This window comes from Dipodomys merriami, unplaced genomic scaffold (assembly GCF_024711535.1).
Source record: "Dipodomys merriami isolate MVZ:Mamm:240054 unplaced genomic scaffold, mDipMer1.0.p SCAF_14, whole genome shotgun sequence".
NCBI lineage: Eukaryota > Metazoa > Chordata > Mammalia > Rodentia > Heteromyidae > Dipodomys > Dipodomys merriami.
This window is the reverse complement of record NW_027202715.1, coordinates 40,412,138-40,438,797: the sequence shown is the minus strand read 5'-3', so window position 1 is coordinate 40,438,797 and position 26,660 is coordinate 40,412,138. Positions and strand designations below refer to the sequence as shown.

Genomic DNA, 26,660 nt, shown 5'->3' with positions numbered 1-26,660 from the left:
GGGAGGGCGAGGTAAACCGGGTGGTGGGGGTGAAGTGAGGCTCCCTTCCATAGTTCCACCCCCAGCTGGGGTGAAATACTTGATCCTTGGCCTCTGGATTTTCCCAAAGAACTCTTACTGGGCGCTCTCCCACCAAATTCCAGCATCTTCTTTTGCTGCAGGGCAGGGCGCGCGAAGGCACCCAAGGGTAGCCTGGATGGAGATCTACTCCCCCTCCCCAAGTCCACATCACCCACCCGCCCCGAGCAGCCCATACCAATTCACAGGATGTTTAAGTGGCACCCCCCCCCCATGTGATCCGTGTCAGGAAATGCCACCCTTGGCCCGCTTGGGGGCAGAGGTCAGGCCAGGCTGGTCCTCTCTAGGGGGGGAGGGACCGCAGCACCCCCAAACCAGGGGTAACTGGGGAAACCAAAAACGGGCAAGGGCCAGGCCGAGGGGCCAGGAAGCCTGGGTTCGAACTCAGCGACTGAGTTCTTCTTCCTGGGGTGGGGACGGGCCTTGATTTCCGAGGTGCCGGATGGGGGCGGCCTCCGTGCCCCGCCGGGGAATCGCGGGGCGCCGCAGGTGCACCGGTCCTCCGCGGGCCTCGTAGGTCCCCGGGAGAAGGTGGCAATGCCCCGGGAGACCTGCAGCGCCGCGGGCCCGGGGTGCTGGGGGCCGGAGCTGCAGCCCGCAGCCGGCCACGCCAGGCGGGGGGCGGGGCTCGAACCCGCGGAGCGGGCTCGCGGTCACGTGCGCGGTCACGTGGTCCCACCCGGAAGCGCCCCGCCGCGGGAGCCGCGAGCTGGTACGTGGGTCTCGCGGCCGTGCGAGCGCCGCTCTGGTCACCCCCCTTTCCGCGGGGTTCGGTCCTGCCGGGAAGGGGGGGGGGCTCAGCCTCACCCCCTCCCCAGGGGGTGGGCGGTTGTCCTAAGCCAGGAGGCCTTCCGTGGGTCGCCCTGCAGGTTTCGGGGGACGTGGATGTTTGGGGTGACACTGCTATGGGGCTTGGGGGGCCTCGACGAGGCGTTCCCCCGATGGGCGAGGCGGCAAGGCCCCGAGGGGGTGTCCCTTTGCCGGTGTGTGTGGGGGACGGGGTCCAGGCCGTGAAAAGGGGGCGATGGGGGCTCCCCTGGGTCGGCCCGGCCTAGGGCTCCCCGTGCCCGCCAGTGTCCTCCTCGGAGGGCCCCCCTCCCACTGCAGGACCTCGGGGAGAACCCGGAAATGTCCCAGGGGAGGTCGCCCCAGCCTCTGGGGGGCACAGGCTGAACTTCCGAAGTGCCCGAGGCCCGCTGGGCGTCCGGGAAGGAGGGCGGCCTGGCGGCCTCCCCGCCCGCCCCAGGCTGGGCCCAGCCTGAGTCCAGCCGCGAGAGACCCCAGCCCCCTAAGAATCCCCGTTCCCTTTGCTTCCCTTCTCTTCCGCCTCTTGCTTTCAGTGTCAGGCTTCCTGTGAACCTTTAGATCGTCCCTGCCGTCTATCAAAGTCTGAATATTCCTGTTATATGGAGAAGGGAAGCTGGAAATATGCATAATGATGCCCCCCCACACACCTCTACAACCCCCCAAAGGCGATGGCTAAGCTTAGGTAGCAATCTGGCTGGCTGCTTCCATGATTCTCCCTGAAACCCCTCAGGGAGGTAGAGCTGGCATTGTTCCCTCCTCTCCCAGTGGGAGTTTGAGTCTGAAAAGTTTAAGTGACCCCAAAACCTTATCTCTTCATTGATTGTCATTCCTGGCATCCTCCCAGGAGACCTACCCCTTCTCTTCTCACTGAGACTGTGTGGCACCAGCCTGGGATGGGATGTGGTGTACAAGCTCCCCCTTGTCACCCCTCACAGCCTCCCCCAGCCTGCTCCACCTTCTCTAAGCCATCTGCAGTGAAGTGAGCCCTTCAGAGGAAGTGGAGAAAGGGGGAGCTAATGTATGTGCACCGGAGGCCCTCTGGTCTGTTCCTGGTCTCCCTCATGGGGGCTGAAGGAAGACCTGCGACCTTTCACAACCTTCCCTCCTCCCCAAGCTTGTTGGGAACTAACTGGCAGCATTGGGATCAGAGCCTCTGCTGGTCCTCACACTCATGCTCTCTGTCTAAAGCATTTGCAGATCTGAGGATGTTATGCGGCTGTTCCCTGAGCTGGTCACCGAGTCTCGCTCCCTGGAAGCTCTTCTGTGCTTCTTGCCAAGGTAGATGGTCCTCTCTGGGGCAGAGAGGGCAGTAGGGGGCATCCACTCTAGGGCTGTTAATGGCAGACAGGATAGGGGCCTGAGCCCTTCTAGGCCCGTCATACTCTGTCCTCCCACACCCACCTCATCCCCAGCTATGCATTACCTTTGCCTGGTGTCTCCTTCATCCTCTCCATCAAGGTGGCTATCAAGGCTCCCTTCCTCTCAACCACAACCTCTGTCCAAAGACTATTTCTCCCAATTTTGTCCCACTCACCTACAAGTCCTCCAGAGCTTCTCCCCTCCCATCTCTTCTGCACACCCTGTGCTCTGGCAGTCTCTCCCAGCTAACAAGCCTGAGGAGTGGCTATGCTTCTTCATTGCTTGATATGCTATTAGCCTCTCCATGGTAGCCTCTAAACACTAAAGGACAATGGGTTCAAGTTTATAAGCCCACTGGAGCTTTGAGAAGAACACAGTGAGGATCACTGAGCAGGATTACTAGTGGATCCTGGAGAGTGAAGGGTCCAGGACCTTACGATATTGTGAGCCTCCTGGGAAACTGGAGACTTCCCATGTGAAAGTTAGGGCCACGCCTCCTAATTTCCCCTTTTGCACTTGTACAGCCCGGTCATCTCGGTGAGGCACAATGAAGTCCATGGGAGGGGAGGAGGATTTGAAGCCCATGCGTCTGTCACAAGCAGCTGTCTGGGAGCTGCCCCATTCACTGGAAGTCACTAAAGTTGAACTTCCATTAAGGTGCAGGGAAATAGCACACGAAGGTCCTTGTGGTGGTGCCTGGCATGCAGCAAGGGCTTGGTGGTTATGTGTTGGGGTGAGGGTCCTCTTCAGTACTCAGGCTGAGCTCATATGTGGAGGGGCTGGGAAGGCCCTTGACCTTGCTTCTCCTTGGCAGATGAAATGTGTCTTGGTGGCCACAGAGGGTGCAGAGGTCCTCTTCTATTGGACAGATGAGGAGTTTGAAGAGAGTCTCCGGCTGAAGTTTGGGCACACAGAGAATGAGGAAGAGGAGGTAAGTTGGGAGATGTCTGCCTCCATCCTGGATGAGCTGGAGGGCTTGGCAGAGCCTGTGCTCATCCAGTACCCTGCACATATGATCTTTTCATGTTTGAGGTGCAGTGACCACCACCAAGGGTGCAAGAAGGTAAAAGAAACGTAGTGGTGGAAGAGACTAAAAAGAACTTAGAAAATCTGAGAAACTTGGGTCCTCTGCCTAAAAGCTTAGCATAAGCTTAATGCATTCAATTATTACTTTTAAATTCTTTAATGCTCTTAGGGATTGAGCTCAAGGCAGGCACTCTGCCACTTGAGCTATGCCTCCAACACCCACTTTTTTTTTGTCAGTCATAGGGCTTGAACTCTGGGCTGGGGTGCCATCCCTCAGCTCTTCAGCTAAAGGTGAGTGCTCTTCCACTTGAGCCACAGCACCACTTCCAGTTTTCTGGTGGTTTATTGGAGATAAGATGTCTCATGGACTTTCCTGCCTGGGCTGGTTTTGAACTGCAATCCTCAGATCTCAGCCTCCTGAGTAGCTAGGATTACAGGTGTGAGCCACCAACTTGTATTGATTATTATTGAACTAGGGTCTCACTTTATGCCTGGGCTGGCCTAGGTTGTGATCCTCCTACTTATGCTTCCCCATGTCACTGGAGATGTCAGGTGCATGGCACCAGGCCTAGCCATTGTGCTCCCCCCATAGCTGGGATAACAAGTGTGCACCAGCATGCCCAGTCATTGGTTGAAGTGGCGTCTCGAGAACTTTGTTTGCCCAGGTTGGCCACAAACACCAATCCTTCTGTCTCTGACTCCCAAGTGCTGGGAGTAAAGATGTGTGTCACCATGCCTAACTTAGTTTTGAGTTTGGGATTATGGCTGTGATTCATGTTAAACTTTGAAGATGATGAACTTTGAGTGTGGATTGAGGTTAATTTATTTTGTATGTGAATATCAAGTTTGCTATTTTTAATATCACTCAGATGTACTCGGCATTTTTACTTACGTAATTTCCATTCTGCAGTTTAAAGGTGGAATTCATTTGAGTTTCTTTTTTTCCCCACTAGGTTAATTTTGGGTTAAAGTTGTCTCTCTCTCTCTCTCTCTCTCTCTCTCTCTATATATATATATATATATATATATATATGTATATATATATATATACACACACATATATACATATATATTTCATATGGAGAGTTGGGTGATTTGAAATAATAAATAGGGCTAAGAACATTTTGGTGGGGTTTTTGTTGTTTGTTCTTAGGGGGCAGCACAGACTGTCTGCGTCAGTGCCCTTCCTGCTGTGTTGTGAGATTGTGCTATGCCTCTAACTTCCAGCTACCCAACCCATTTCTCTGTAGCAGTTTGACTCAGCATAGCCTCATTGGCAACTCTTGTCAATCTTAGGAGAGAACAAGATTCCAAAAAGTGTAGAAATTCCAGTGATTTTATATTTAAGTTAAAATGAAGCCTGTCTTGAAGGCTTTAAAAAAATTTTAGCAGTCAATGTCTCTTTTTTTGTCTGGTGGGGGTGGGGAGCAGGGGTGGGGGAGGGGGGGAGGGGGAGATGGGAAATGGTACTAGTACTGGAACTTGAACTCGGGACCTCATACACTTGCTTAACTTTTTCACTCAAAGCTGGCTCTTTACTATTTGAGACACACCTTCACTTCTGGCCTTTTGCTGGTCAGTTGGAGAAATGAGTTTCTTAAACTTTTCTGCCCAGGCTAACTTTGAACTACCATCCTCACCTCTCAGCCTCCTGTGTAGCCAGGATTACAGGCATGAGCAATCAGTACCCAGCAATGTCTCTAATTTTTAAACAACCTTTTTGTGGTATTTCAGTTCTAGAACTACTGGCATGGAAAAAAAAAAAAAGCACAAAAACCTATCCAAAAAAAATCAAAAATTCTAGGAGTATAGCTGAAATGATAGACCCCTTATACAGCAAGCACATGTCCTTGAGTTCAAGACTCCAGTACCACCAAAAGAAGGAGAAGACAAAAGAAGGAAGGGGGAAAGAGGAAGGAGAAAGTAGGAGGAGGAAGGAGGAGGAAGAGAGGATGAAGAGGAGAAGGAGGATGACAACTTGGCAGGCCTTTCTTCCTTATTATTAAAAGCCTGGATAAATAGGATAAAAAGGAAAAAAGGTTTTAAAGTTTTATTTTTAAGTATGCCACACTCACTTTTTTCTGATCATGTAAATAACATAAGTTACTTGTGGGAATTTGGAAATACAGAGAAATACTTTATAAGTGACCTCTAATTCCGCTACCCAAAGCTATTATGAATTTCTTAACATACTTGCTTTGGACTGCTTTTTTTACAGTTTTACTTCCTGGTGTTTTTTTTTTCTCACTTCCCATTATGTCAAAATCATTCTTCCACTGTGTTAAACATTCTCAAAAGCATAATTCTTAATAGCATCATTATATTTAAGTAGGTGAATAAATATATCATCAGTTAGCCATTTCCCTAATACTGGATGTATAGAGTGCTTCTTGCTAGCTATCACTTTGTTATAGGGAACATTATGTTTATACCTAAAAATAGAGAAAAAGTCGCAAAGCTCTTCAAAGATATGGTAGCACCTTATAATTCCCACCAAAAGAAAATTCTCACTCTACCTGTAGAAAAAGCTGCTACTTTTTAAGATGAGTTGCTAGATCTAGATTTTTTTTAAGTGCCTTTTCTGTTTGCATGAATCGTGACAGTTCAAGGAAATTATAGGTGAGTAATTGTACAATTATTGGTTTTTGCCTAAGAGGGTAGTCATTCAACAAATACTACCAGAGAACCTATTATGTGGGCCCCTGTGACAAATCAGTATGGTTTCTGTGCCCATGGAACTTCAGGACTAAACAGGGACAATGCACAGTAAACAGGATGGTAAGCATGTGCCCCGAGTTCAGGCCGTGGTGCCTGGCTTGAAGATGTTGGATGGGCTGTGGGGGTTGGGGCATGACTAGATGAGAGTAGCCCAAATGTGGCTGGTAAAGGAGTCATCCGAGCTGGAGTGAGAATAACAGGATGGAACCACTGTGAGAGCTGGATACACCTCCAGTTTCCTGAGCACCAAGACCGTTAGCAAGCAGACATGTGCTGTCGGGCTCAGAATCATAGCGCTGTGCCTTCCTGATGACTGGCACCTGGCTCTTTTTGAGGCAAGGGTTTACTCAGCTCCTTGTGGATTTGAACAGCCTGGGGTAAGGACTTGGCTTCTCCACTAGCCATCTGAATCTCCTGAAAGCAGTCGGAGAAGACCAGCTGTTCCCTTCTTTCTTTTCTCTCCTGCATTGAGTGTTGAGCCGCAGTTGTCTGTGGCTTCCTCCCATGTCTATTCACGGATTCTCAGCACATTCGTCCAGTTTCTGTTGTTTCTGCTTTACTTATTTTGTTCCTTCTTTGGGAGTGTAGTGAGAATAGAGGCAGAAAAGCTTATCAAAGTAAATGCATGCTTGCTATGGAAAATAGGAGAAGTACAGAAACCAAAAAACAAAAAATAGAGGAAAAATCATCATTATAAGTAATCATTTAAACGGTGTCTTTAAATTTTTTTTCAATACTTTATTCCACATACATTTGTTAAAAAATATTGTGTCAAGAGAATTTTCTGCATCATTGAAAGTAGGCATATAGATTTTATACATAGATGCTTCCATCATTCAGATGTGCTGTTATTTAACTGCCTTGATCATGTTGGAATTTGCATTTTTTTCTAATTATCTCTAACCATACATTATGCTGTAGTGAACATCTTTATGCACACAGCTTTGTTTCCGTCTCTGATCATTTTTCTTATTTCTTAGGATAAATTCTCCTCAAAGAAGTCCATGCCAACAAACAGCATGGACCTTGGTCTACATGGCAGACTTCCTTAGAGATGGTGGGTTCTTGATGGCAGGCCCCAGGCATTCCACGGTAGAAACGTGCCTAATTCCTCAACTTTGCCTTCCACATTCAGAGCCTGGACTACATAGTTACCCAGCGTACCCCTTTCCCATCTTCCTAGCAACTACCCAAGGTGTAGGGGCAGTTTTCCCCTCCCAGGCAGGGTCCTGGGTCCTGTTAGTTCCTTAGCCTGAGTCTGGCACACTGAGCAGTGCTGCTTTCTCCCTGGCTTGCAGCTCCCTGCGCTGGAGGACCAGCTGAGCACTCTCCTGGCTCCCATCATCATCTCCTCCATGACAATGCTGGAGAAACTCTCAGACACATACACCTGCTTCTCCACAGAAAATGATGATCACCTGTATGTCCTTCACCTGGTGAGTGTGTGTGTAGCCCCACCCTGTTCCTCTTCCCCCTGCTCTCCAAGAAGGCCACACCCTTTCCCCTTGTATCTCCTCAGAATCCCTGGGACCCTGGCCCTTCCTCATTTGTCTTCCAAGATCAGGGTGGGTGATGGGAGTCTCTCTACGGCTGGCTAACACCTTGTGGCCATGCCCATAGTTTGGAGAGTGCCTGTTCATCGCCGTCAATGGGGACCACATGGAGAATGAGGCAGACCTTCGACGGAAACTGTGTGTGCTCAAGTACCTGTTCGAGGTGCACTTCGGGCTGGTTACTATGGACAGCCAGCTCATCCGAAAGGAGTGAGTCCTCTCAGCTGGCCCCCTCTGTCTTCTGCTGAGCAGCCTCTGGGAGGGATGTGTCCATCCTTTTTGAAACTGCCCCCACGGGGTCCCTCAAGCCCACCTCTGGGCCTGCAGTAAAGAACTCAGTGAATGAGAGCAGTCTTCAAAGCACACCCAGAGGTGGGAAGGGCCCTGGGAAAGGGGGTGGTCGAAATGTGGACTCAGAAGAGCAAGGTTAGACCACTTGATCCTCCAAAGCCGTGATTTGAAATCCTGGGTCTTTTGAGTTTAGAAGTGAGCAGACATTGTTTCACACATCATTGTAGCCCCAGTGGTAATAATCCCAGCACCCAAGCTTCGGGCCGTGGATGCCCAGACACATAGCCAGGGTTACTCTCAGTGTTTAAGGGGGCTGCACCTCTGCGCAGGAGATGCACAGATTGTTTTCAGGGATTTGTGAGGGACGTGAGAGGCACAGGAAACAGGCACCTTCCTGGCTCCCAGGGGGCTTCCGTATGTCTGTGTGTAAGAGATGAAGGAATGAAGTCATCTGCTCATGTGCCTGAGCCCTGGATCCATGCCCCTGCCATACCACCCAGCAACCAGGGCCCCACTGGAAACATGGCCTCTGTACTTCTAGTTAGGTCTCTGATACTGATCTGGGTGGGGCCCGTGGGGTTGGAGTTAGGGCTGGCTAGCTTTCTCACAGTCCTTTACTTTCCTGGGATCTGTCCCCAGACTGCGGCCCCCTGACCTAGAGCAACGTGTGCAGGTGTGGGCACGCTTCCAGAACCTGCTGAGGACCTACAACCACCTGAGGGAGCAGGAGCAGAGCTTCGCGGTGGAGGTGACGATGGGGTGCGGGAGGAAACAGCAGGCCTGGATGTAGAAGGACACATTCTCTGCCCTCAACAGGAAATTCGCCATACATGGCTACTAAAAGTACAATAAAGCACCCTGGCTGCCAGATTTGTTTCCCTGTCAAAATCCATGATGGCACAAAGGATGAAGCAGTCAGCTCTTCCTGGGGGATCAGAAAAGACTTCTTGTACAAGAGGAATAGTTACAGAATGCAGTTCAGATGAAACCCAGCCCTCTCCCCAAGCCCACCAGGTCCTAATGTTCTGTTCCTGTCTCTTGTCCTCACTGTACCTCGGTGATCTAGGCCTTCTTTCCATCTCAGGAATTCTCTCCAGTGATCTCCATCCAATACGTTAGTCATCAGCCACGTATGGGTTTTGAACACTTGAGAGTGTCTAGTCCCAATCCAGGTCTGCTGCGCATGGAATACACACAAAACTTGGATGACCTGGCACCAAACGATATAGGAATATCCAAGTAATATTGCTCCAATTAATGATGTATTGGTACTATAGTTGATAGGTTGGGTAAAACAAAATATAAAGCTCGATGTCACCTGTTTCTTTTTTTTTTAACTACAAAATTTTAAATCACTGATAGGACTTGCCTTCTATTTCAGGCACACAGCACTGTTCCATACTGTCTCCACACCACAGGGGCTTTGCACTTCTTTCCTTGGCTTGCTGTGTTCTCCTTCTCTTTCTCTGGAAGGCTTTTCATCTCCTCAGGTATTAGTGTTAGTCACCTCCTCAAGGACATTTCTTTGGACACCCTCTCCTATTTCTCTCTAGACACATCCGTGTCTTTCCAGCTCAGCACACCTCACCGTTGACCCTGACTCTCAGTTGCTTTGTGTATTGCCTGCCTCATCCACTAGAGCCTGGGGACCATTCTGGAAGTCTCAGGCAGACTGGAACCAGGCTATCTTAGTCTCCCTGCTCTCTAATACTTGGTGTCTAGTGTGAGCTCCAGATGGGCTGGGTGAGGGAGCCCCGGGCCTAGAAGCAGGACGGTAGAGGTGACATGGCTTCCTCCCTTGACCACCCCTGCCCAGGCTGTGGAGCGGCTGATTCATCCCCAGCTTTGTGAACTGTGCATAGAGGCACTGGAGCGACACGTCATCCAGGCTGTCAACTCGAAGCCTGCGCAGGGCAGCGAGGAGGCTCAGCACGCCTTCCTGCTAGTCCACACCAAGCTGCTGGCCTTCTACTCCAGGTGAGCCCAGGGCAGGTGTGGCGCCGTCCGGCCCAGACTCCTCCATGCCTCCGTCCAGCTCACGCCACCATTACTGCTATGTGAGCCCTTCTCCACAGGTGTGGGAGAAGAGCACCTCCTTTCATGTTCTTCGCGGTCCTTTGAACCTCCCATTTGTAAATTTTTCCTTATTCTCAACCAAGTTGTATGTTCAAAAATCAACAGGTTAAATGTTACGTAAACCTTGCCTGTCTCCAGGACAAATTAAGTTACATGCCAACAAGCTGCCTGCCTGTGTCTCTGTAGCCATGGTGCCAGCACCCTGCGCCCTGCTGACCTTCTGGCCCTCATCCTCCTGGTGCAGGACCTCCACCCCAGCCCAAGCACAGTGGACGAAGAGGAGGACGGCACCCAGGTCTCAGACCTGTGGGAGGTGGGCGGTCAGGGAAGTGGCTCTGAAACCTGCCTGGAGAGTGATGAATACCCTCCGGGTCATAGTTGGGGTGTTTTCTTATTACTTCAGATGGATGGAAAGTTCTGGAAGGCACAGATTCTGGGACATTAAAGAAAACATTCAGATTTGTAGAGTTAGTCCTGGAAGCCGCTGTGTGATCAGGGCCCAGGCCTGCTTGCCACTCTCTGAGCCCCTGTCCCCAGGTGGTCTCTAGAGGGGCATCACCAGGGATGAAGGAGATTGAACACAACAGTGCCGGGGTGTGGCAGCATGAGGTGCATGGACGTTCTGCTCATCATCAGTGGTAGTCTTCGTGGCTTGGATACTAGGATATTGGGTTTTCTAGAAGTTCAGTAGTTCAGTACCTAGAAATGAAGCACCCCTGGAAAGCCGGGGCTCCTCAGTCCCAGAGTTTCACATTAGAAAGGCTTCTCTCTGAAGTGCTGGGAGGCAGGACACAGGCCCAGGCCGGTCGGACTTGCACTGATGAGCCTCTGCCCTGCCCCATCACAGCCTTTCGCACAGCAGAGGCCTCGGAGCAGCCAGAGCATCCCGGTGCAGCGGGCCTGGAGCGTGGACAGCACGGGCCCCACGGGCCCCTCCCACCCCATGGCAGAGAGCTCTGCAGAGACGGTATGGCCTGGCCCATCCGGGGCAAGAGAAGGAAGGGCCAGCACTCACCTTGCCCTTGACCCTGTGGTTGGAATCTGAGCCGCTCTCTTTCCATCCAGGACCCGGACATCCCCGAGGAATACTTCACACCGGCTCCTTCTCCCAGTGAACGGAGCTCAGGTAAGACAAGGGAAGAAGGATGGTTGCCATGTGGGGGCAGTCGGGGACTCTGAAGTAGTGCAGTTCACTGGGCCCAGGCCTTGTAAGGGCACCAGCTATTTATACTCAGATTCCTAGAGAGCAGGATGCTGGCTGAGGCCCTGCCCTGCCCTGCCACCTCCTGCTCGAATTCAGAGTGCCAAGACCACTCGAGCAATCCCCAGTGCCTTGCATGGCAAGTCGATTTGATTAAAAAGTGTATCTACGTGTATATTCTCACCCTCAGCTTTCTTTTGTTATAACTAATAATTGAGTCATTAAATGAACTTAAGAAATAGTCATTTGATTTCAAGTCCATATGAAAATATATTCTTTGTAGCATATACCTGTTTTTCCAAAGTTATGTGGGTAAACAGTATAAATACTCAAAATCATTGAGGTTGATTCTGTTCATAGATTGCGACTCCATTGGACTGGGCCTTGAGTGGGGGGCAGAATTCTTCAGAATTTACCTTAGAAAGTTTCTCAAATGATTTATTTTATTGTATTTATTTTTGTACGTTTTTTATTGTAAAAATGCTGTACAGAGGGGTTATAGTTACATGAGCAAGGTAATGAGTATGTTTCCTATGTAGCATCGTTACCTCCTCCTTTGTTTTTCCCCTACCATCCCTTCCCTCCCATCTCTACAACTCCCCCCCCACCCCCACCCTTGAAGTTGTAAAGTTCATTTTCAACATAGTATTTTGTACATCTCATTGTTACAATGGGTCAACCTGTATCCTTATTTAAGCATTTTGTTTTTTCCCTTCCCCTCCTCAAATTAGAGAAGTGTATATATAAGATGCAGGGCACCAACATCAAATACAGTGACAATAGGGGTTATTTGTCGGTCATGGGGCTTGAACTCTGGGCCTGGCTGCTTCCCTCAGCTCTTCAGCTCAAGGCGAGCACTCTACCATTTGAGCAACAGCGCCACTTCTAGTTTTCTAGTGGTTTTTGGCTATAAGTGTCTCATGGACTTTCCTACACTGGCTGGCTTTAAACCATGATCCTTAGATCTCAGCCTCCTGAGTAGCTAGGATTATAGGCGTGAGCCACTGGCACCCAGCTCCAAATGATTTTAAATGGCAGCCGAAGTTGCACACTCTGGATTAGATAGTCTTAACTTTCCATGTATGGACAGGAGCCTCTAAAATTGTGCCTCTTTTTTGGGTGAGGGTTCAGAATCATTCTCAGAGCATCTGAGCTCCCTGCAAGGTAACCTCCCTCAGAGGTTCCTTCTGCCCGCCTCCCTCCTTCATCACCACCCCCCCCCACTGCCGGCCCCCCCCCCGGCCCTTCTCTCAAGGTGTTTAGTTTTTCATTGCTATAGCTATAAATAATGTTCTAGTGCACACAGAACTCACAACTTACAAATGGCCTGAGTGGTACTCATCCATTTGTAAATCAGGTATATAAAACCTAGAAACTGAACCCACTGCACCCAGAAAAGCGTGATTACAAATGAGGGTTATTTGCAAAGAAATATAAAAGAGAACAATATCATTGCAAACATGTAATATTTCAAATCTATAATGGTAGGTGTGATAAGTCCAGGATGCCAAAGATAGATAACCAGAAATCTGATGGTAAAAAGAAGCAGAACTTTTAAAATACAATGTAGTGGGTTGCCATGCACTGGGGGCCCACACCTGTAAAAGGTGAAATAAAAAATGATGAATGGAAACCATTTCTCATCTTAGTAGGCTGAGATCTGAATATCATAGTTCAAAGTCAGCCTAGGCAAGAAAGTTCGTGAGACTCTTATCTCCAATTAACTACACACACACACACACACACACACACACACACACACACACACACACACACACACACACACACACACACAGAGGGGAGGGAAGAGAAAGAAGGGGGAGGGGGGGCACGCCACATGCATGCCTGGGAGCTCAGTTCCTAGCAGCTGGCTCTGCTCTGCAGGAAGCCTCTCTTTTCCTAGGTTGCCCCACCCTGGTGCTGGCCAGGTGCTGGAACACTTGGGCTGCCTGGCCTTCTAGCGGCTGCAGCCATAGTAAAATGCCTTTGTCCCTGCCTGGTGCATGGAGATGAGCCATGCCTGGGTCGAGCTCCTAGGCCCCAGCTCCTCTAACATGCTGTCTGACCATTATGCACACCCTCGCAGTATTGATGATAGATTCTCACCTGTGACCTGCAGATAGTACTGTCTGGCTGGATGGCAACACCTCACCCGTTGATGTATCTCAGGTGAGTCCCCTGGGTATGCCTGGTCACCCCTCATCTGAGATGCTGGGGACTCTGTGGGTTCCTGTCAGACTTAACAGAGCCAGCCCTGCGGCTGTCCTGGCAGGGCTGCTCAGCCCAGGTGGGGGCAGGGAGAGGAATGAGGTGACCCTCACGGGCTGGCCTCACTGTGACCAGTTCTCACCATCCTTCTGTTCCTTGGGAATGAAAGTCCAATCTAAGTTTTGGTAGAGCGCTTGCCTTGCATACATGAGGCCCTGGGTTCGATTCCTCAGCACCACATAAGCAAAACGAAAAAAGCCAGAAGTGGCACTGTGGCTCAAGTGGTAGAGTGCTAGCCTTGAACTGAAGAGCTGAGGGACAGCGCCCAGGCCCAGAGTTCAGGCCCCACAACCGGACCCCAAAAAAAAATCTAAATATAAACATTCATTACAGAAAAATGAAACATAACAAAAGCCAAGTATAGAAAAGGGAATAAAAGTCACCCCCCAGGGGCTCCAGGCCTTTGTAACAACTGGCTGGCTGCAGCCTGCTAACTGTATAATAAAGACTCCAATATTCTATATTTCAAAAAAAATCACCCCCAGTCTCATCCCCAGAATGGGATTACCATTTTAGGGTGTTTCCTTCTAGTCTTATTCCTATGTTTTTACATAAACTTGCTGCATATATGTGTAAATGTGTTGCTTCCTTGGATCGCATTTAGATCCTGCTGTCTTCCATTCTACTTTTTGACTTAATGTACTCTGCAGCATTGTGGGTTTTACGGATTGTTGGCGAGTCCGGCCCTTGCATATGCTGCTGTTTACTTAGCAGAGCCCCAGAACAAGCAAGCTGTGCCTTGTTTCCAGTTTTGTGCTGTGTTATATACACTGGTGTGACATCCTTATCAAGAAATGTTTGTACGCATCTCAACGATTCTCTTCATTCTCTAGTTTTCCCACTAAGGACTTCTGTACTCGGAACCCCTGCCTAAGGCTGGAGTCTTTCTTGGCTACTGAGTCATTTTTTTGTCTGTGTCCTCAGGTTGAAAGGCTGGCAGGACACGCCCAAGTGTGGGTCACCCAAGGAACATATTAAATGTTGACTGCCCTCCTCTTAACTGAAGGCAGAGCAGAAGCCCTTCCAAGACTCTTCTCTTGTGTCTGACTTCCTGCTTTCTGGGTTGCTCCTTGACCACCCAGCCCACTCCCATGCCCCTTCCCACCTCCCTGCGTGGCATCCAGTCCTGATTCTGGGTAGAAAAACCCAGTAGAAGCTGACAGACAGACAGAGGACAGTGGCTACTAGGGCAGTGCCAATAGATAGAGACCTAAGAACCTGGATTTCTTGGAGCTAAACATTTCTGTTTCTTTTTTTTTTTTTTTGGTCGTGGGGCCTGAACTCTGGGCCTGGGCGCTGTTCCTCAGCTCTTCAGCTCAAGGCTAGCACTCTACCACTTGAGCCTCAATCTCACTTCCAGCTTTTTCTGCTTATGTGGTGCTGAGGAATTGAACCCAGGGCCTCATGCATGCAAGGCAAGCACTGTACCACTGAGCCACCTTCTCAAACCCCCAACATTTCTGTGACTTATAATTCATAAATAACAAGGGAACCAAGACAGCCATGGATAGATCTAAGCTGAAGGAGAGACCAAATTGCTCTTCCCTTCTTTCTTCCCTTCTTCCCTTCCTTGTTCTCACTCTTCTTCCCTCCCTCCCTCCCTTCCTCCCTCCCTCCTTCCTCATAGCTCTTCTCCTTCTGCAGATAGCTGAAGAATCCACCCAGGCCCTGGTTCCTCACTCCCCAGCATCTTCCAGCCATAGGAGGATCTTCTTGGATGCCAACGTAAAGGAGAACTATTGCCCCTTGGTACCCCACACCATGTACTGCCTTCCTCTGTGGCCAGGCATTAACATGGTGCTTCTGACCAAGGTACAGACACCCCCCACCCCTGCACTGCCCTGGGGACCTTAGGACCTACACATCTTCTCACTGGCTGCCCCATTCCACCGGGGCCTTTGCTCTTTCCTGTAGAGTCCCAGCACTCCACTTGCTCTGGTCCTGTACCAGCTGCTAGATGGCTTCTCTTTGCTGGAGAAGAAGCTGAAGGAGGGCCAGGAGGCCAGGAGTGCCCTCCGCTCCCAGCCCCTTGTGGGAGACCTACGCCAGAGGATGGACAAGTTTGTCAGGAATCGAGGGGGACAGGAGATTCAGGTAGGCCCTGGATCCCATCTGTGCCCAGAGTCTGAGGAGAAGAGGCAGGGCTGGGGTGGCAGGGCTGCCATCTATTCCTGCTCCCCCTCAGTTCTCTGATCTTTGCTTTCCCCATTAGGAAACAATCACAAAAACCAAATCGCTTCACTGTATGTTTTCAGGACCTTTTTATGTAAGTTCTAACAGGAATTAGAATCCACATGTGTCAAATGAGGAAACTGGGGTTTCGATAACGTCATGGCATAGCCAAGATCAGCCACCCCATGAATGGTAGAACCGGAGTCTGGATGCAATGACTTAAAAAAGAGAGGAGTGACTTGCCCATCACAGGGCATTCCCCCTGCAGGGTGGCTAATCACCTGGGCACAGAGTTAGCGCGTGCGCGTGCGCGCGCACACACACACACACACACACACTGCACACTCTCTCTCTCTCTCTCTCTCTCTCTCTCTCTCTCTCTCTCTCTCTCCCTCCCCCCCCAGTCCACTCCTGAACTGTGGAGCACAGCCATGGGGACAGCACATGAATAGCAGTGATCAGGTGATCTCTGCGCCCCAGCACCACCTAGCTCAGAGCTGGGGAGGCTCAGGAGAAAGGGTCACTGGGAGCTGCTCTGCAGCTGGTTGGGCCTGGGGCTGTTGGAGAAGCTGGGATTCATCCCTGGCTGGAATGTATGTTGATGTGAAAAGATCAGAAGGATTGCAGGAGGGAAGAGTAAGATGCTGATGCATTTTGGCAGTCAGCAAGCAGAGCAGCATCTCACAATGCCTCAGGCATCGCAGCGGTGCTCCCGTTAGAATGCCAAGTCTCACCCTTCAAGGAGAGCCACCCAGTCCCCTGCAAGGCCACCCCCACTGCCATCCCCGGGAGGGACTCTCCTGGTCACTCTGGTGGCATTAGTGTATGGATATGCACCCACAGAGGCTGGGAGCCCCACACTGAGCTCACGGAAATGTTTATATGTGAGGGGAAGAGGGAAATGCTGTTGAAGCCAGCTGTGGCTGCACAGGGCAGGTGTGTCTGGAATCTGCTGTCTTCCCAAGGCCCCGCCTAGGGAAGGGGGTCTCCCCTGGACCTCACTGCAGAACACAGTCTGGAAACTGACCTGCCATCCCTCCTCTTTGCAGAACACCTGGCTGGAGTTTAAGACCAAGGCCTTCTCCAAAAGTGAACCGGGATCATCCTGGGAGTAAGTGGTGGGCCCTTAGGGATGGGGAGTCACTTAGACCAGATCCCTCCAGGCCCAGGGAAGAGAAGGCACAGGAAGAAGCAGATGCGTGGGGATTGCACTGACAGGCAGCTCCTGGGAGGCTGGAAGTGGAGCCTCAGAGGCCAAGGACCCAACCCCAGAGATCCAAAGGCCTATGTTCAACCATGGCTGCAGAACCGGATGTCACTTCCAGCATACACATTTTCATATAAATTAGCAAACTGACAGACAAGATGTCACGAGATATGGAGTACCACAGGGTAAAAAAAAAAAAAAAAAAGAGGCAGCTGCCTGCTGGCCTGTGAGGAGGTGTATTGTATTTGATCAGCAAGGCCACACGAGCCACGTGCTCTGCCATGCCTGAGGCAAAACTCTCATCTCCCCATGCCCAGGCTGCTCCAGGTATGTGGGAAGCTAAAGCGGCAGCTCTGTGCATTCTACCGTCTCAGCTTCCTGGCCACGGCCCCCAGCAGGGGAGGCCCACACCTGTCCCCGCACCTGCAGGACCAGCTCCAGAGGATCATGCGGTGAGTGCACGCATGCACCCCGGCTGACGGAGGGGATGTTGGTTGGCACAGGGTGCACTCACAGCAGCCCCTGTACCCCGGCTTCCCTTGGCAGGGAGAGGCTGCTGGACTGGAAAGACTTCCTGTTGGTGAAGAGCAGAAGGAACATCACCATGGTGTCATATCCTAGTGTGCCTAGCCCAGACAGCACAAGAAAGCCTCCGAGCTCCAGGAACACAGTTCCTGGGGAAAGGTCACCGTGTATTCTCTCATCCTTACTAAAAGAATCCTGAAGAACAATGGAGTAAGTCTGTCCAGTAAGACCACCCCACCAGTAAGACCACCCCAGGGATGGAATTTTAGCAGTCCCTACTGTCCCAATGTTAGAAGCTTACACATCCTTTATGGCAGTGATGTCTGCCAGAACCCACTTCCTGTGGTCTGGTTTTTTAAAGAGTTCTACGTCAGCCTCCTCACATCCTCTTAGTACACAGTGGCAGGTAAAGGCTCTGAGAAGGCCTGCCATAAATGTATTTCCCTGTGTAGAGAACCATTTCCAAGATCTGTTTGGCCCTTAGGCTTTGGAACACTAGTTTAATTGAATAGTGATTTTCCACACACACACCAGGAAACGTCGATGAACTCTTCCTATGTTTAAACCTCCTAAGTTTCAGCCCTCAGTCTCCTGAGACTGAGGTGGGTGAGAAGGAGGCCAGAGGGTCTCTCACCAGCCACTGCCCTTCAGTGGGCATTCCCCATTCATGTGGCAGCCTTCCCACCTCTCCCATGAACAGCAGTGACGGACGATGTACAAGAGCAAGTGAGGGCAGGGACCCTCTCGTGTGTGTATCCAAGTTCATCCTCCAAAGGGGCCCAGAGGTGTCTGTGGTAGATGTACAGAAGGAGCAGCCCTTCCCAGTACCTGGCGCTGTAAGCCCCTTAACTCCAGCCCTCACCTACCTGGAGGACTTCCCAGGCCTGGTGCATTTCATCTACGTGGACCGCACAACTGGGCAGATGGTGGCTCCGTCCCTCAGCAGCAGTGAGAAGACTTCATCAGAGTTGGGCAAGGGACCGCTGGCTGCCTTCGTCAAGGACAAGGTAATCTCTCCTCTGGCCCTAAGTACCCTCCACTGACTGCTTTACTAATCCCCACCCAAGAAAAGTAGGACTCTGAGCTCCATGAGGCTCTGACTCCTCCCTGGGCCTCACCATACTGGTCTCAGCAGCATCTACACCATTACATCATCACAGGGGCCTAAGGAACAGTGGCTTGGCTTCCAGACCTGAGGGACCCAGGGCTGGGAGACAGGGTGGTAGGAGAGGATGGGGGGAAACAGCCCTCTTCTGTGACAGCATTCACAGGGCAGAGGAGGACATAGCCCGTGCCTGGGATAAATGAGTGCTCAACAAGGGAAAGACCTGTGAGGCCAATCAAGTTGGGCTTCAGAATTGTATTTTTTCTTTTCATTTCTATTTCTTGCCATGCTTGGGGAGGAAAGTCAGAGTGTTGCACATGCCAGATAAGTGCTGTACCATGAGCTACACACTCAGCCCCAACGAAATTTAAACTAATTAATTTCAACTAAGAAAGCATTTTCCAGTTCTTTTATTCCCGTAATCTAATTGACACTTATTCATGACAAATCTATACTTTTGGGGAGCGGGGGCGGGAGGGGGGGAAGGATACACCTCTGGCACTTTCTAATCATCTAGAACTTTTTTTTTTTTGGTCTAGTTAAAGTTATCCTAAGGGACAAAATGAGCTGGGTGACCCGGCTTCACTGTCACTAGCTGTGTGGCCTTAGACTTGGGCTAAGTGTCCATTTCTTCTTCCATAAAGGGAGATCATAGCACTGTTTACCTCATAGGGTTATTGTAAAGAGTACGTGAGCTGGAAGGTATGAATGGCTCACTCCTTTACACACAGCGGGTAGCACATAGAATGCATAGCGCACATCCTCCTCTCCGCATCTTCCTCCCGGGCATGTCTGTGGACAGCTGGGGCTCTGGCATGCTGTTCTTCATTGTTTTCTATGCAGCTGGCTGCAGTTGACCTCACTCTGTATTTGCATGAGTGGGGAGGGGTGCATGTACTCACGCTTGCCACCTTACATTTCCCGTGGTAAAATGGATGGATTTGCCATCTCATCAACTGATGGGTGACGCGCAGCGATGCATTACCCCTGTGCTATTCTTCATACGCGTGATTTTTAACAGCTCCATAATAGTCCATCATGTGAATGCAGCATCATTCACATAACCATTTCCCGCTATTTGAACTTTCAGATTGTCTCCGGGCATTCGCTGTTATAAACAGTTTCTCAGTTCACACATTTGGTGCATACATCTGAGTCCTGATCGCTGATGCTTTCCTCGATATAGATTCCCAGAAATGGAAGTACTGAGTCCAATGGGAGGAATGTTATTAAGGTTATTGATGAGTGTTGTCAAGTTGCTTTCCTGGAAAGTGCAGCCGGCCCATGTATCTCTTTGCAGACTTAATTTGGTACTCCATTGTAATCGGCTATGGAGTAAATCTTGCCCCCCTTCTACTATGGCTTTTAGTAAGAGCACCCACACTCCTGGGGCCTTTCACAGCCCCAGGAGGGAGTGGGAAAGCCATGAGGACCGGCCACTTTTCCTTAGGCATCTCTCAGGCAGCCTGGTGACAGCCTGTGCTTAGGTAGGAAACATCCCCAGAACAGGACAACCTGAGAAAGGCAGGTGGTCGCCTGGTTCACGGTTGCCAGACGCCTCGTGATGAGCTCGTGTTTGGACTTGCCCACTGGAACAGATGATTTGCCAGGTTCAGGGTGCCAGGTCCTCAGGTAGAATTATGTCGTCACCTCCCAGACCTGAATGAGTGGGGGCCCTAGAGAAGAGGGACCTACCTGGGTGTCCAGGTGGCCACACCTTGGTCAGGAGCCTGGCAAGAGCTATTTTCCAGTCTGAATGAGTACTAATGTATAGCGTGTATGTAGTTATGTAATGCATTCTTACTTGTGTTTTATTTCTCACTCATCCATCTACCTGCTAATAGTTCGCTTCTGGGGCCCTGCTCTGAGCCTGGGCAGTGGCCTAATCTAAGGAGAAAGGCCCTGGCCTCTGGGAGCTCCAAAACCCAGTGCATTGCTCCCTTCTTCCCACAGCCGAGAAAGGCCCCATGGCAAGGTTTCCCCTCTCCTCTTCCCAGGTCTGGGCTCTAGTCCGGATGGCACGCAGGTACCTGCAGAAGGGCTGTACCACCCTGCTCTTCCAGGATGGGGACTTCCGCTGCTCCTACTTCCTGTGGTTTGAGAATGACACGGTGGGTGTGCATGACCAGGCCAGGACTGTCCTGAGCGCCTTCCACTCCTGTAACCTTGACCTTGGATTCCTTTTTGTCATCCTATGCTGTGTTCAGTCTGTCTATCATCTCTTCTTGTCCTAGTAAGCTCAGTACTGGAACCCAGAACCACAGTCACATTTTCATACCACCAGTAACTTTGCTCTATAATCCTTCCACCCCCTGCCTAACTCACATTGCTCTTCACACAGGGTCCAGGTAGATAGAAAAGGGCAGGCACATGGCCTGCTCTGGGATGGGCTCTCAGGTGGTCTTCATCTGCAGCATCATTACCCACCTGGACAAAGCGGTTCACACAGTCATTCATGCTGTCTGTCTGGGCAGAAGAACCAAGGTCCAAAGCAGTTAACCAGCCTGCCCTACACAGGGCAGCTGCCAGGAGGACTCCTGTCTCTTGCCCTTTGGCCCATTCTCTCTCTCTCTCTCTCTCTCTCTCTCTCTCTCTCTCTCTCTCTCTCTCTCTCTCTCTCTCTCTCTCTCTCTCTCTCTCCCTCCTCTCTCTCCCTCTCTCCCTCTCTCTCTCCCTCTCTCTCTCCCTGTCTCTCTCCTGTCTCTCCCTCTCCCTCCCTCTCCCTCCCCCTCCCTCTCTCTCCCTCTCCCTCTCTCTCTCTCCCTCTCTCTCCCTCTCCCTCTCTCTCCCTCTCTCCCTCTCCCTCTCTCCCTCTCCCTCTCTCCCTCTCCCTCTCTCCCTCTCCCTCTCTCCCTCTCCCTCTCTCCCTCCCTCTCTCTCTCTCCCTCTCTCTCCCTCTCTCTCTCTCTCTCTCTCTCTCTCTCTCTCTCTCTCTCTCTCTCTCTCCCTCTCTCTCTCCCTGTCTCTCCCTCTCCCTCTCCCTCCCTCTCTCTCCCTCTCCCTCTCGTTCTCCCTCCCTCTCCCTCTCCCTCCCCCTCCCTCTCTCCCTCTCCCTCCCTTTCTCTCCCTCTCTCTCTCCCTCTCTCCCTCTCCCTCTCCCCCTCCCTCTCTCTCTTTCCCTCTCCCTCTCCCTCTCCCTCTCTCTCTCTCTCTCTCTCTCTCTCTCTCTCTCTCTCTCTCTCTCTCTCTCCCCCCCCCATAACTGCCATGTAGCCCAGGTCAGGGGAATACACTGTCTGTGGTGTGTGCTTCTCCTCCCCCCCTCCCGGCTTTCCTCCAACCACCCCCACACATACCTCTCCTTGCTTTACCTCTCCCTCTGTGTATCCTAATGATGTCCTAATAATGTAAGGAGCATTTCCTGCAGCCCCTTCCTCCCTTGTTCTCCTGCTCCTGTCCCCTCCCCAAGTCCTGCCCTGATCTCTGCTCAGAGAGGCCAACAACCCACCGCTCCCATAGTGCAGTATGCTTGGTGGGCCTGTCACTGCAGTGACCGCATTCATCCCTCACTCTGCAGTGGTTGGGGTGGGTTTTTTTTTTTTTTTTTATTTCTGCTTATGTGGTGCTGAGGAATCAAACCCAGGGCCTCATGCATACAAGGCAAGCACTCTACCACGAGCCATCTTCCCAGCCCATGGGGTGGGTTTTGCTGACCACATTTTGCAGGTGGAATTGCGATGGTCAGACCCCAGGGCTCAGGCCACGGAGATTTCACATGAGGGGCCAGAACCTAGGCCCAGCGCTACTGAGCTGCAGGCTCTCATCTTCACTCTGTGCCTTCAGAAATACTGGAAATTGCTTTGAACTTTACCTGAGCATCTAGGGAGAGCCAAGGATTCGTGTGCTTGGATGACTCCAGGCAGCAGGACTGGAGACCTGGATGTGAGCTGACCACAGCTCGTGGCCCATGTGAATGTGGATGTAGATGGTCGCTTCTCCCCCCCGCCCCCCGTCTGCCTCCCTCCTGTGGAGCGGGCCTCAGGGTTCCAGCTGGGCAATGGGCGAGAGCATCAGCTCTGTGCCTGGTGCCCTACACATCCAGTGGGTCTTAATTCTAACACCACCCCCCACCCACCATCCCCTACCCCATCCATCAATTCCCATCTCTTCCAAAGCATCGGCCTGGGCCCTCTGGGAATGCTTTCCTGCCTAAGACTCTCCCTGACGCCCCATTCCACCCCATGCTACCCTTCCCTGCCCACCCGAGCTCCTCAGCAGCCCAGGCACACTTGGTAGTGGCAGTGAGTGCCCCTGTGGGTCTAGTGCACACTCACACCTCACAGATGCTCATCGGAGAGAATGTTCTCACCCATATTCATAAGGTGATAGTTGTTCCTACTTCCCAGATGGTGAAGCAAGGTAAAAAATTTCCCTGCCACTGAGCACCTAGTAGGACCACTTGTGCATCTCCCTTAAGCCCCATTGTCTTCCTGTCCTCAACTCTCCTCCTCGCCTCCCCCCCCCTCAGGGCCACAGACTGCAGATGATTGAAGTGCCTGTCCTCTCAGATGACTCCGTTCCCATCGGCGTGCTGGGAGGTGACTACTACAGGTGATGCTGAGTCAGCCCCGGAGCCCCATGCACCCCAGATATCAGTGGCAAGGGCCTCTGTCTTTATGGGGAGGTTCCCTGAGAAGCTCGAAACCTGGGTAGGAACCCCTCTTGGCTACAAGCCCCTCACAGGCCAGCCCTGTGCTCCAAGGGGGTCAACGCGCCAGTCCTGCTGTTGGTACACCCTGGGCAGCATGGGAATTGCAGTCTGCTGGGCCAGAACTGGCATCTCTTAGCTAGAGCACCACTGTGTGAGGATTCAGAGCCCGGAGCGAGGAGCTGTGGTCCACCAGGCACGGGAGACGTCGCTGCAGCCCTGAGGGTAGTGGGAGGCCCGCTGTGTGGGCCTTTAGAGGCCTGCATGGCGGAGAGGCCCCTCCCCTTAGAGAAGCGCCATGACCTTGCCTCTGAGTCCTGTCTCCCGTCTTCCCAGGAAGCTCCTGCGCTACTACAGCAAGAGCCGCCCCGCTGAAGCCGTCAGGTGCTACGAGCTGCTGGCCCTGCACCTGTCCGTCATTCCCACCGAACTGCTGGTGCAGCAAGCCGGCCAGCTAGCCCGGCGCCTGGGGGAGGCCTCCCATGCGCCCCCGCCCTAGGCCAGGGCACCTCCAGCTACCCCGCTTACAAATGTCTCCTACTGTCTCTAGTGGCCTCCTGAGGATGTACCAAGGTCCTGGGGCAGCCCCAGGGTTTCTCAGAGTATACCTGGACCCCTGTGTACATAGGGTAACAAGCAAGCCCCCATAGCCTTCCCCTTGGAGATAGTGGGAGCCTGTGGGATTCCACTGGTCTCCTTAAAACAGCAGCAGCTGCAAGGGCACAGATGGCAGAGGCTTCTCTGCCTCTCTTCACCCCCAGGAGATGGGAGGAAGCCCCCAGTGCTCCGGCTGTCTGAAGACACTCTCTTCCTGCTGTTCAGAGTAGAAGCTATTTCCTTCCTGACATGAAAGGTGCTCACTAGCTGGTTTGCATTCCAGCACTGCCATTCCCTTCTGCAGCTCTGGGCATTTCTCACTGTCCATATATATATATATATATATATAGGTCAGTCGTGGAGCTTGAACTCTGGGCCTGGGCGCTGTCCCTCAGCTCTTCAGCTCAAGGCTAGCACTCTACCACTTGAGCCACAGCGCCACTTCCAGTTTCCTGGTGGTTTATTGGAGATAAGCATCTCACAGACTTTCCTGCTCAGGCTGACTTTGAACTACAATCCTCAGATCTCAGACTCCTGAGTAGCTAGGATTACAGGTATGAGCTACCCAGCTTCACTGTCCATATTTAAGCTGATTACACCTACCTCTCAGAGTGGTCAGGATTCCCAAACACATAGTAAGTGCTCAATAAATACTGGTTATGATCATCACCCAAGCCCAATGTGTCAGTGCTTCTGGACCCTGTTGGCATTGAGAGGATCTCCCTAGGTCCAGCGTCCTTCCTGGGCAGCCTGCTCACTTCTGTCTTAGAGCTGTGACTTCTGAGCTCCCCGCCCTGGCTCAGAGATCCAGTTATTTTGTCAGTATAGAACTTGGGTTGTAATGTATTTAAAAGCTTGGCAGGGACTGGGAAGGTGGCTCAGTGGTAGAGTGCTTGCCTTGCATGCATGAGGCCCTGGGTTCGATTCCTCAGCACCACATAAGCAGAAAAAGCCGGAAGTGGTGCCGTGGCTCAAGTGGTAGAGTGGTAGCCTGGAGCTGAAGAACTAAGGTATAGCGCCCAGAGTTCTGGCCCTACAATAGACACACACACACACACACACACAGCTGAGTTCTGGCCCTACAATAGACACACACACACACACACACACACACACACAGCTTGGCAGGCATCCAGTGTGCCTTGGATTAAGACCACTTCCAAGGGGTGCAGATCCTACCCCAATATAGGCCCAAGGACAAAAGACTACCAGAGTGCCCAAACACAGTCTGCTTCTCTTGGGCCAAGCAATAGTGCTGGGGTAGAGGGAAACAGCAACATGAGAATGCACATCCACCACAGAAAGGAGGGCCTGTTCCATCCAGCATGTGTGTGGGAGTCGGGCTGGCTGTGTCTGTCTTGGGCTGGAACTCACTTGAAGAAGACTGGCCTTCCTGCACAAGGGCCAGCTGTGCAGAAAGCAGGTGCTCAGGGCACCTCAGAAGGTGGTAGCAGAATCCGCCTCTGGAGACGACCAGATCTGAATTCCTCCTCTGTGGCCCTGTGCTTGTGAGGCCAGGCAATCTGCCACATAAGACAGACCCACGTCCCCCACCCCCCACAGCCCTGATTTGCTTTAGTTACTTTTGATAGGGTCTTGCATTTTCACCCAAGCAGGCCTCAGACCTCCATCCTCCTACCCGTGCCTCCTGTGCCACCATGCCCAGCTCATTGGTTGAGATGGAGTCTTGCTAATAACTTTTTCTCCAAATAGGCCTTGAACCTCTATCTTTCCCAACTCAACTCTTTAAGTAACTGGCAGTGAATGTACCAGAAAACTCAACCCAATATCATGATTTTATGGGTGGAAAAGAAAAAGAAAAATACCAGGTGTGGAAAATTCAGAGAGCACAAGGGAACGAGCACCTAGCCCATCAGCCTACCACTGTTTAAGACACTCGCTTTAAAAAAAAGTTTTTTCCCTTAATTCTTAGTGGCTGCATGGTGGGAATGTCTAGTTAACAGTTCTCTGACACTTCTATCTAATCATCCCTAGTTATCTGGGATCCAGGACCCTCGATAGATCCCCAAATCTTACATTCAAGTCCCTTAAATAAAGGTATAGCATTTGCTTGTAACCTGCATGCACCCTGTCCTGTTCATCAAAGCATCTGTAAGTTACTTATATTAACTAATAGGTACATACCACATAAACAGCTAGCATTCTGCATTGCTTAGGGATCAACGACAAGAAAGAAGTCTGCCTGTGTTGAGTGCAGATGTGAATATTTTTTTAACAGTTTCGATGGGCAGATGGAGTTCTTGAAGCCTGAGGGCTGTGACAGATGACAACACTGGGTTGAATAACCTGAATCAGGTTGGAGCAGAGACATTCACTGGGGGGGCCTTGCCTAGATGACCAACAATATTGAGAGTAGAGGGATCCTCCTCCCTCAGAACCATTGGCTCTGCATTTGTTTGCATTTTTTAGCAGCAGGCTCCTGTGATACTAGCAGGGCCTGGGCAGGGCCATGTGAGAACAGCGTTAGGGGAGAGAGCAGGAGCACAGGGGCTTTGCCTGGAAAGGTATGACAGTAAGGAAACTAAGGTTGAGGTGACTTAGTCACCTTTGAAGATAATTGGAAAGTAGGAAAGGTACAGAAGAAATGGATGAACCCTCAGAATGAGAGACCAGGAACTTGTGCCCAGCCTGGCAAACATTCTCTGGGAAGAGAACATGGAGGTGGCTAAAGGGCTGTACTGAAGGTTGACTGGAGGCTTAGACCTTGGCTGTGTGAGCCTCTGGGGGTAAGGAGCAATGGCTGGCTTGGACTGTCAGACTGTCCTGCAGGCCAGGCAGAGTCTGGGCTGTTCCTCTCCTGGGGCAGGATTCCCTCTCAGCCTGGGCTTAATGATTGGCTCCCGGCCGTGGTGAACTATCAATCTGAGTTCAGGAGGTGGCGCAGAGCCCAGCTCAGATAGCCTTGTCCCTCTCATCCATTCCCCTCCTGTACTTCCTCCCCGCTCCCCGCCCCCGCCAGGGCTGGGGCTAGTCACAGCTCAAGGCCAAAGGGAGGCAGAGCAGCAGCT

The 26,660-nt window shown here is 51.4% G+C and overlaps 1 protein-coding gene across 3 annotated transcripts; it reads left to right on the top strand.

Annotated features, from left to right (window-relative positions):
* The first annotated feature begins 746 nt into the window (after positions 1 to 746).
* LOC138826203 (BLOC-3 complex member HPS1-like) lies at positions 747 to 24,300 on the top strand. 3 transcript variants are annotated; one of them, XM_070021376.1, is made up of 20 exons: positions 747 to 790; positions 2,074 to 2,163; positions 3,059 to 3,175; positions 7,287 to 7,424; positions 7,609 to 7,751; positions 8,472 to 8,580; positions 9,649 to 9,809; positions 10,095 to 10,203; positions 10,756 to 10,875; positions 10,974 to 11,034; positions 13,229 to 13,278; positions 15,022 to 15,189; positions 15,292 to 15,471; positions 16,599 to 16,660; positions 17,074 to 17,208; positions 17,303 to 17,368; positions 18,144 to 18,288; positions 20,384 to 20,497; positions 22,855 to 22,937; positions 23,371 to 24,300. In XM_070021376.1, exons 3-20 carry the CDS (start codon positions 3,059 to 3,061, stop codon positions 23,531 to 23,533), a joined length of 2,124 nt encoding a protein of 707 aa, XP_069877477.1. In that variant the 5' UTR covers positions 747 to 790; positions 2,074 to 2,163; the 3' UTR covers positions 23,534 to 24,300. The 3 variants fall into 3 exon arrangements, with proteins under 3 accessions (XP_069877477.1, XP_069877475.1, XP_069877476.1); XM_070021374.1 differs by having other exon boundaries at positions 10,095 to 10,221; XM_070021375.1 differs by lacking the exon at positions 2,074 to 2,163 and having other exon boundaries at positions 771 to 790; positions 10,095 to 10,221.
* Positions 24,301 to 26,660: the final 2,360 nt, after the last annotated feature.